A 10,457-nucleotide genomic window follows, 5' to 3' on the forward strand; every position below is an offset into this window, starting at 1 on the left:
CTTACAGCTCGAGGACGAGCTGTTTCCCGAGGAGGGGAGAGATGTTATGGTAGGCAACACCTATCAAAGGAAAAGGAAGGCGCATGGCTGAGGGAGGGCAGCCAGCCGTGGGCTGTTAGGGACCTAGAGTCCAGGCCGTGTGCTGTTAGGATTCTAGAGTCCAGGGAGGTTTTGTTTAGGAAGAGAGAAAGTAGGAGGTTTGTTTCTATTTTTGTAACCAGCCAAGTCTATAAGGCTGAGATTATTTCTCTTAAGGAGATTAAGCCTGGATTGAGACATAAGTCTCCCCTGGGCGTCAGGACCCTGTCTCCCTGTTCTCGTTCTCCCAGCAGCCACCGATCACGGCGCCTCCCACACGCCGGCGACGCCCTCGCTTGCTGCCGGCTCCCTCTCATCCCTATCGCCTTCGCCCTCTCCCGTTTCGTAACAATAATTCAGTACAAGTTACTATTTACTATTCTGTAGGAATCTGATACAAACTGAACAGGTGACATTTGGTCCTTCAAGTTCTGTTTCAACATCATGATCTCACCTGCCAGGAAAATGTTTAGCCAGTTTACACCATTTGTTTCCGAAAATACGATGAGCACGGATCAATGTTATGTCCTCCTGTTCTGACCATGGCTGGTTGTTCACAGCAGGGTCAAGATAATACATCCATCTGGATCATCAAATTTCACAAAGGTAAATTCTCAGTTAGTTCTGAGACAGATTTGAAAGGATGAATTTCAAAGATAGAAATCTGTACAAGGATTACAATATATAGGTATAACTGAAACTACTGATTCAATTTTTTTGATTTGCGACCCAGTAATTTTTTTTGAACGCAATTTGCGACCCAGTAATGAGTTTCCTCTTAATGAAATACATGCCAGGCATGTTCGAAAAGAAAAAACTATTGTGTAAATAGGTATATAGCACAACAAGTTAACAATGTTTTGAAAAATATGTGTTGGCTCTCTAATTGCCAGGCTTTGCTAGACTGTAGTATGTAGAAAGTACTCTCGGTCATTGGTCCTAGATTTGGGTTATGACATATTATTACTGAGAAAAGAACCATAGTAGAATAATCACCAAGTTTTGCTAGGGTTACTTGAATGAACTGGTATGTGGGCTGCTAGGATTGAGAGGCGAGAGTTGAGGGGAGCGCTGGCGGCTGCCGCACTACAGTACCCGCGGCACTACAGTAGCGCGGATACTGTTCACAGGCTAGAGGTGCGAGGGCAAGAGAGGGCCGGCCGCTGCGGGCGTTGCCCACGGCCGAGCAAGAAGGGATTTCCTTCTCAATTCCTGCTTGATTAGATTGATACATCTCCTCTCTTTATATAGAGAGGTTTACTTGACTTACAAGCAAGACGTATTTAACCCCTAATCAAGCGACCCTTATCTGTAATTAATCCTAATACTAAATCCTAATACTAATGGGCTATGCCGCCAGCCCAGACCCAATAGGCCCCTAACATACTCTAACACTACACCCCACCTGGACATGCAGCTCGTCCTCGAGCTGCAACCTAACTAACTTATAGCGATGAATCGACTCGACACAAACCTAACACCTAAAAACAAGCCTTTTACATCTCGACTTATTTTATTATTCTCAACCTGAAATGGACTTGGACTCTTTATTTTTTACTCTTGAACATAAGGTGGACATTGTTCGCATGCCAGACCTGCACGTGTACAACCTCTTGGATCCAATGGACACCATCTGGACGAAAGGGGTTCATGTGTATGGCCACTTGGAAGTGGTCGGCAGCGGAATGCAGCGGTGCTACGCGGTGCACTCCCGCTGGTGACACCATGCCTTCTCCCCGCTGGACAGCTGCTAGTCTGCACCGCACAGAGAAGAGCGGAGGGCTTCCAACCACAAACGCCGCAGACTTTGAGTTCGCCGCCCTCGGGGAAAACAGCATGCCCACTGCCTGTGGGGGAAATTGTATGTCGAAGATCCCCAACGCAACGGATGGAATTGAAGTCCTCCATGCGGCGAAGCGCAACTTGGAGGAGCTACGAAGGGGTGCAAGGCTTAATCTGTTGCAGATCGCGCATCCGCTGACGTGCAAGGAGGCCCCGCGCAGCAGCCTGCAGCCGCACTGCCGCCCACACTTGGTGGGTAAGCATCTTCCCCGCCGGCTCCATCACGATGTTTGGTTGCTCTATCAGCTGCGACTTCTCTCCCTCGTCTTGGATCTTCAGGGCGCCAGTGCCCCTACAGAAGATTCCATCAGGGAATGGGTGCTGGATGCTAGGTCCACCGTGAAGGACAACGTCGCTGGTGGTGGGCGCTAGGGCGATCGTCATCGTGGTTGTAACACCCTCGGTGTTACCGCATAATCAACCACTGAAACTGTCATAAGCATCATGTTTATGGTTGTGAATGCATGCGTGACATCGTAAGGAAAGAAAAAGTTTAGAGAATCGGAAACCGTAAATCAATCTCTCGTCTCGCTGTTACTGCGTAGGGTTGCACTTGTAATTTTTGCGAACAGAAATGCTATAGAACATGAGAAAGTGCTTTAATAAAGTTGTTAGTACAAGTCTTGAAGAAAGCAATGCAACTTGTGGCATCGAAAAATAATGTCTCTAGCTAGTTCTTTCGAGGAATCAAAGTTTGAATCTAAAATAGGTTTTCAACCTAGGGTTTAAGTGCTGTTTTGAGTTTGCAGACAAGCTAGTTCTCATTTTAATTCTGAGTAAACTAGTTAAGTACTAGGGCGATGTCTTGAGTCCCCTTGGCAGTCCTAGCTGTCCTCTGGGTCATAGTGCAGTTGGTTGAGTAACAGGTTGATCGAGTTAGCCATTGTGCTCGTTTTAAAATCTGTGCACGACCACGTGTTCCGGCTGACAGGTCTCTGTGCGCGATCACCGCGCGAGCAGCGTTCGGCGTCGTGCCCTTGTTCGCACCCACGTGCACCTCTTTGCACCGCGCTGCTACCTCTCTGCCCCGCCGCTACGCGCTGCATGCCCCGACCTCGTTGTTGCCATGCCTGTGTTCTTCCGCTGCAGCTGCCCCCCCCTCACGTCGCGTCCACCGCGTGGCCGCCGTCGTGTCTGAGCACGCACTTGGACACCGATGTCTCGGCACATGGCGCAAGGTCGGTTGACCACGTGAGGTGTCTCCTTGCCAGCACCAACCCCGCCTTAACTTGCTTCACGTCCGAGCCTTGTCGCAGCGTGGGTGTCTGTGTTCGACCGATCTTCCCGTCGTGGTGCCCTTCAATGCCTGGCCAGGAGAGGTCACTTTGTCCCGAGCTATCGCGTCCACAACGTCGCATCCATGTCACCGAGCTGCTCGACCCCACCCCGCCTGGTTTCGTGCTCAGGTGAGCCTCAATTTTTTTGGGTGGAGCTTCCATCGCGCTTTATGCAGAGCTAGCCGTGTTTGAGCAGCACTCACTCGTGCGTCCTCCCCCTTCAAATTCGTCGTGCCAGCAGACTTGCCACAACCCTCTCCACCGCGTGCTCACTCCCATTCGTGCTCTACCGCACCGTGCCACCGGTGACACACCCTTGTCACCGCCAGAGCGCCACCGCACATCCCACCCGCATGTGGTCGGCTCGGTGTGGGAGAAATCCGACCAAACCACTGCAGCGGCCAGTGTCTGGGTAAGTCGCTGGTGCTCTATCGCGCGCTCTTCTGGTCCCCTCGCCCCTCGGCTCACCGGAACACGACCGCCTTTCCTCGCAGATCGGTATCGTCGTGGTCGAGCTGTGGTGCTGCCCCCCAAGCCCTCCAACCGTTGCCAATCGATCGCGCAAGCTTTCCAGATGAGCATCGGCCCCTTGGTTCCCTCTACCAGTCCCCTAGGTGGCTGGCGTAGCGGCCGGGTGCCAGCCTTGCCGCTCTGGAGCGCGCAGGCATGGCCAGGGACCTTCCCGTGGCGAAGATGACTTCTTCTAGGGTCGTCTTTGCAAAACTTGTCTCTGTGTCAATAGTGCCTCGGTCCGTCGCATAATTAAGCCATAGCTCGAGGGCATTTTTGCAAAATGTCTAGGGGATGCGGGTTCCGCCCGCTGTGGGCTGCGTTTCCCGCGTGGGCCGCTCCGTCGCATGCCGCGATGGGTCGAATGCCTTTTCATTTTTAGAGAATTAAGAATGCTTTAATATTTAAGTTTCAGTGCCAAACTTTGGAAAGTCATAAGAAATCGTATAGATGTCCAAAATTAGTGTTGTGTTCCTAAAATCATGCTCTATCTGATAGTATGCTTTGTTAATACTTATCTGAGTAGTTCTAGAAATCATAAAATCATTTAGAAATGCTTTATTAGCTAAATGATTAAGTTGTGGTAACTTTTGTGATTAATTTATAATAGCTTTGGTCCTGAAACTTTTACAGTAGCCTAGTTGTAATATTAGGAGTTTACTGTAATTTTTGTAGCTTAAGACTAGACTGGTTACTAGGGTAGATAAATATGCCTTATATAAGCTTGAATAATAAAGTAAAATTGATTAATAAATCAAGTGCTTGGCAAAGCTAGTGAAATCTGTATGAAATACCTTGCTGGTCAGAATAATACCTTAGCCATTAGAGTTAGCTTAATGAGAGTAGCATGTGTGTCTCTTAGTAGTGTGGTTGTTGCTTAGTTGCTAAGTTTGCATCATCATTGCATACATGTAGAGAACAAAGTGGTGGAGTACGCGTCTCCCGGCAGCCCCGAGTTCGAGGAGATCGTCGAGGAGTACCTGAAGGTGCTCGAGCCCGGAGAGTTCCCAGAGCCGCCAGCAGCTGACACTTCTGACACTGCGCCTGCCCAAGGCAAGCCCCGGTGCATAACCCCTATTTTTAATGTCACTATATATATATATATATGTGTTGTGCATTTATGTTGCAGGAATGGTATGAAACCTACATGCATAAATATATTTATCCTATGAGTCTTACTAGTACAGGATCGATAGCTGCTTTGCTTAGGTTTATCGGTAGCGTGGGTAACCTGCTGTTACTCACAAAGTAGGTGAATACTACTTACTTATGATAAAAAGAGAATGGAAAATGGAGACCAGACAGGGATAAGGTTTGGGTACTGGTGGGTGTGAGAAGTTATGTCCCGCAACCACGGGCTTAGCTTGGTTACACTGTTTTCCCTGTCCGTGTCGATTGAGGACCGTTCGTTGCTGTTGATGGTGGTCATGTCACAGACTTATCTTGAGCACATACTTGCTTATGGGAGCGGGAAGGCTCATTACTCTCTTGTCGTGGGTTCCGGCTCTTTCCGGACTGACTGGTTGGAGGCGGGAACAGGTGGAGGTCTAAGCACCGTAGTAAGGCCGAGCCTTATGTGCGGGGGCTTAGGGTCTAAGTTTGGACGGGGACCTGGACCCCTTGACAGGAGCGGAGTGGGTTGGTCTTGTTTGTACCTGGGGTGCAAGCGAGATGTGTGTTTCAGGGTACCCAGCTGGGATACATTGGTTCACGAATCGCCGTTGTTATCAACGGTCCGACTTGGCTATTGTCTAGCACCGTAGTAAGAATGTGGAGCTGTGGAAGTTGGTAAAATGGTTCTGCTTGCTCAACTCTTGCTTGAAAGTAGAACAGGTGCTTATCTAGAATGGTTAGCTAATGAAGTAAAATTGACAGCTGATCAAAATGAAAACTAAGGATGAACTCTTAGTAATGCTTTCTGCAAAATAAATAGCACACCAGCCACAAAGCCTTTCATAATCCTTGAGAGATGTAAATATATCCCTTTGGGTAAGTCTTGCGAGTACATTGTGTACTCAGGGTTTATTTTATCCTGTTGTAGGTGCAGCTTGAGGAGTGGTTTCTGTGTGGAGGATTCCGCTGGTGGACACAGCTGGATGTCCTTGTATCGTCGATGTAGATTTATTTCCACTGTTTTATTTATGCACTCTGAACTTTGGCATTGTAATAAATAAATTTCAAGACTTGTTGTATGAAATGGATTAAGTATTGTAAGCTCTACTCATTATTGGATTCTGGATGTAAACGTGGATTGTTTCGAGTTCTCCTGTTGGCTGTACTCGACAGAGCTGGCTAGAATAGCTATCTTTTGGAATACTTAGTGTTTAATGGAAGACAAGTACTCTAAAAGTGTGTTATTTCGAGCGGTTCTGCCACAGTGGCCACGGAGGGCTGAGCGCTCGCCATGGTGAACACCGGCCCCGTTGTCGATGCCATGACGTAAGACGAAGTCGGCAAGGGGGAGGGCGGCATCCGCAGCTGATGGATGGGAACCGGGGCGGTTGCCTGCACGCCTTGGAGCAGCAGCGCCGTGTGGTGCACGTGTAGGAACGGCAGCACCGTTGGCTACACGTCCTAAAACGGCAGCAGCATCATGCCATAGCCTGGCATCCCGTAGGGGAGGAACGGTGGAGGCATGCTGCGGAAGAGAACCTGACATCTCTGATACCAGATTGTTATGTGGCTGCTAGGATTAAGAGGTGAGAGTTGAGGGGAGTGACGACGGCTGCGGTGCTACAGTACCACGGGTACTGTTCATGGGTTAGGGCTGCGAGGGCGAGAGAGGGCCGACCACCGTGGGCCTTGCCCACGGCCAAGCAAGAAGGAAGGGATTTCCTTTTTAATTCTTGCTTGATTAGATTGATACATCTCTCTTTATATAGAGAGGTTTACTTGACTTACAAGCAAGACTTACTTAACCCCTAAGCAACCGATCCTTATCTTTAATTAATCCTAATACTAATGGGCTATGCCACCGGACCAGGCCCAATAGGCCCCTAACATACTCTAACATGAACACAAAGTGTCTTTTAGTTAAAGAATGCGTTCTCAGGAAAACATGCACTTAGGTTTTATAAACGGTGCTATAGAACGTTGTAATGGTAATCAAGGTTTCTCTTAGATATTTAAGACCTCAGAGTTAATATTTTAATTGATTTTTTGGGACCATCATCTGATGTTTATAGTTCTACAGGTGTTGTGGAATAATATAAATGTTGTAGCCATCAATTTATGAAGGATAGGAAGTCCAGCAACAAAGATTCTATTGTTACTTTAGTTGTTTTTTGAACAAACTATTTTGGATATAGCTATAAGTGTGGTTGGACATGCTGTGAAAGTGTAAAACATCATAAACTATATTTTTTCTTGAAAAACGCATGAGAGCTGCGCTTCATTATATTAAGAAGAAAGATGGGTTAAGAACCCTTTACAACACACACCACACACCACACTGTAAACAGACAAAAAGACCCTGGCTTGAGAGTATATAAAAAAGAAGTTGCATTGCTTGTACCAAAGACTGCACTGTAAAATATCAAGACCTCGAAAGCAATACTTTTCCTCAAACAACCATCTAGTTGCCTTTATCGGGATTAAATCAAACAAGCTAAAAGGTGGTAGACTGGTATTCACATGCTGGTGTGGTGAGATGCCTTCAATGAGGCTGCCAAAGGATCAAGAAACCAAAAGTAATGGCTAGGACAAATCATTTTCATTTGGAATCATAAAGAGAAGCAACCCAACAATGTTCCTGTAAATTTTACCTTTCTTGGCATTGTCGTCGACTACGACCAGGTATAGAGCGTGCAATATCTGACCATTTGTTTTTGCAATGTGGGCCTACCATTTGAATAAGAATATCATCTTCCTGACATATGTTCATTTTTTAGCAATAGTGAACAGGAGGAAAATATACAATAACTGAAGGTAGCTGAAATAAACTAATAACTTACATCTTGTGACCATGTGTTCCTCCTCTTGACTGAGTTACCTGTCTTGTGGGATAGACACTCAGCTACACAGCAGAGTCAAAATGAAATCAAATATGGATGTTGAAAAGCATAAATTGGGGTTGCGAGTGTTACAAAGTCAAATAAATGTCAACCAGAAATATGATTTAATGATGGAATGGAGATATACACAATTACACACATGCATATTCATTGCAAAAATGGTCAACTCCAATTCAGCTAATCAAATTCACCCATATCATCCAAATTTCCTACCATTAGCTTCATCATGCCACAACAAAGGCACTAGTATCAGTCTGCAAAAGTAGTCATCATGAAACAAGTCTGCCTACTCTCATATCCAACTTACACGGTTACACCCTTTTCATGATACACACTAAGTTTGCATTTTTTATTCTTATGCCTGAATGAGGAATTGGAACCATGACTTGATGCACTACAACCAAGTGGTCTGTAAACTGTCAGTTTACCAGTACTTTCAGGGCCAGTACACTCATAGCATAATTTTATCCTACTTAATCAATTTTAATAATGTACAGCATGCTGGGATTGTACATTATCACATGCAGTTTTCACAAATAGCTTCCAGGCAATACAATCTTTTTTGTACCATATAGATGCACTGTGGCTGTGGGTGACTCGCTCTAGCTTGGTTGCAGAGAAAGTACTTTCAATAGAAGCAATCTCCTACTCACTCTTGATGCATCCCCTCAACTATGACTAATCTATCAACTTCTTTTCCTTATAAACTAGGCCAATTCTATTCTTCTTAATTGAAAGGCGGAGCTCCTGCCATTACATTCGAGAGAGAGAGAGAGAGACTAATCTATCGATTAATATAGTCTGTTTTAGTTAGATCAAGAAAAGGCACTACCTATCTTCCATGAAACAGCCACATATGAACTTTGAGACATGTGAGTACAAAAATTCAGATGTACCTATGACTAGACTACATTTACCTGTCTTTTTCCATTCTTGAGCCTTGAATCGTTTAGAAGGCCTCTGGAGTCCCCCATGCTACATTAACAGTTACGAAGAAATAAAACTTGTAGGTGAGATTCATTTAGAAGCCAAATCGGAATTGATTTAGAAGGCTTAAAAAGATGGAACAGACTAACAAAGTAATTCTAGTTCTGATCTACTCGTGCCAGCTCTGATTCCAGTCACTGTAAACTTCATTCAGGACAGTAAAATAGTCCATTCATGTGTGGCCGCACCTCGTCTGCAATCCAATCGATTTCGCGCGAGCAACTCGAGGACCTGCCGCTGCCGGAGCTCCTGCAGGAACATGACAGGGTAATGGTCAGCTGAAAGCTCCTGCTTTTGTACTCGATTCTCTGGATGGATTTCCGGACAGCGATAATATGAACAAGAACAATGCTGTTCGGGCGGTTTAATCCAAGAAACAGAGGGCGTCGAATAGAATCGCTAAAAGTGCTCAAACACCAGGACAGAACATATAGAAGGAAATCATGGGGGCCAATGGGGACATCGAAAGGAAGGGTTCATTGATTCACCGCCGCGTGGTGACGCCGTCTCCGCTCCGCCGCATGGCTGCCGCCGCGTGCAGGGACAGAACCAATCGCTCAATCCTCAAGCCCGCACCGAAGCACGGGAAATGCCTGCCCGCTGCCGGCACTCCGACTCCCAGAGGACAAGGTGGCGGGCTGGCGGCAGCGCCAGGTGGGGGCGGCGTGGACGCGCGGTGGCGTTGCCAACAAGGAGGGGCGTTGGCACAGCATCTCTTACCGTTTGACAAAATTTGTTTTCCAGATTTTGGTATTTGTTAACTCCTAAAAAAATATGGAGAGAAAAAAAACTCATCGCCAACGATTTGCAAATTTTGCTTCCAAAAGATGGAGAATTGGAATGCCAAATTACTAGAGAGGGTTTTTTCTTATTTTACTAAAAAAATTATAGATGAGAAGTCATTTGCCAAACTGTTAGAGATGCTCTACATATTTACCATTGCAGCTTAACATGTGCAGGGTTTATTTTGTTTTTTTACAACACTTGTGTAGGGTTGGTTGATTCACCGTTGAATGGTTGAGTACCCATAGTGGCCGTGGCCCTATTCGGGTGATGCTGATACTAATTTATTATGAGAGAAAAATATTTAAGTCTATGTGCATTCTAACTTCTATAATCTGTTAAAGGCAAGTTTCCTCGATTAACATGCAGCACATGCCCACATGTGTTTCTTCTGTGATGAAAATGGCGCATGTCCAGCTCTTCTATCTGCTAGAGGCAAGTTTCCTCGATTAACATGCTGACACATGCCCACATGTATTTCTTCTGTGATGAAAATGGCCCATATCCAGCTCTTGTTTAATAAGTTAGGCCAAATACTTTGAACCGTATAAACTTTGTCTGCACATAAAAATAGTCAAATAGTCCATTAAAATATACTATTTATGAGTACTAGTAGTAGCAATACACATGCAAATATGGTTATCCTAGGGTAGAGTTTATCCCCGTGTTTGCACATAAAAATAGTCAAATAGTCCATTAAAATATACTATTTATGAGTACTAGTAGCAATACACGTGCAAATATGGTTATCATAGGGTAGAGTTATCTCCGTGTTCCCACACAAGCACACAAACCCTGCCTGCTGCCGCCTCCCACCACCACTAGTGGCTGGCAGCGACATGCACTTCACCGCCTCGCCCGTTGACTCCGTCGTTCGCTAATCCATTGCCTCTATCAATTGACGAGAGTTCTCCACACTTGCTCCATCGAAACCTCCGCCTCTACTACCATGGTTGGCAGCGCTCTG

At 46.0% G+C, this 10,457-nt stretch overlaps 1 protein-coding gene across 1 annotated transcript; it reads right to left on the reverse strand.

Moving 5' to 3' along the window:
* LOC8059096 (transcription factor MYB3R-1) lies at positions 118-9,413 on the reverse strand. Its single transcript, XM_021458622.1, has 6 exons — positions 9,196-9,413; positions 8,896-8,956; positions 8,638-8,695; positions 7,661-7,722; positions 7,472-7,575; positions 118-661 (listed from the first exon to the last, which is right to left on the reverse strand). The coding sequence occupies exons 1-6, from the start codon at positions 9,228-9,230 to the stop codon at positions 529-531; spliced, it is 453 nt and encodes a 150-aa protein (XP_021314297.1). The 5' UTR covers positions 9,231-9,413; the 3' UTR covers positions 118-528.

Source organism: Sorghum bicolor, chromosome 4, assembly GCF_000003195.3.
Source record: "Sorghum bicolor cultivar BTx623 chromosome 4, Sorghum_bicolor_NCBIv3, whole genome shotgun sequence".
Taxonomy (NCBI): Eukaryota; Viridiplantae; Streptophyta; class Magnoliopsida; order Poales; family Poaceae; genus Sorghum; species Sorghum bicolor.

What these genes read in the sequence shown, in the direction of transcription:
- LOC8059096 (XM_021458622.1), bottom strand. Translation starts at nt 9,230, where the DNA reads ATGCGGCGGAGCGGAGACGGCGTCACCACGCGGCG. An exon ending in TCGATTGGATTGCAGACGAG is followed by an intron (nt 8,696 to 8,895) that starts GTGCGGCCACAC and finishes CTGTTAATGTAG; the next exon opens with CATGGGGGACTCCAGAGGCC. An exon ending in CGACGACAATGCCAAGAAAG is followed by an intron (nt 662 to 7,471) that starts GTAAAATTTACA and finishes TTGATGATCCAG; the next exon opens with ATGGATGTATTATCTTGACC.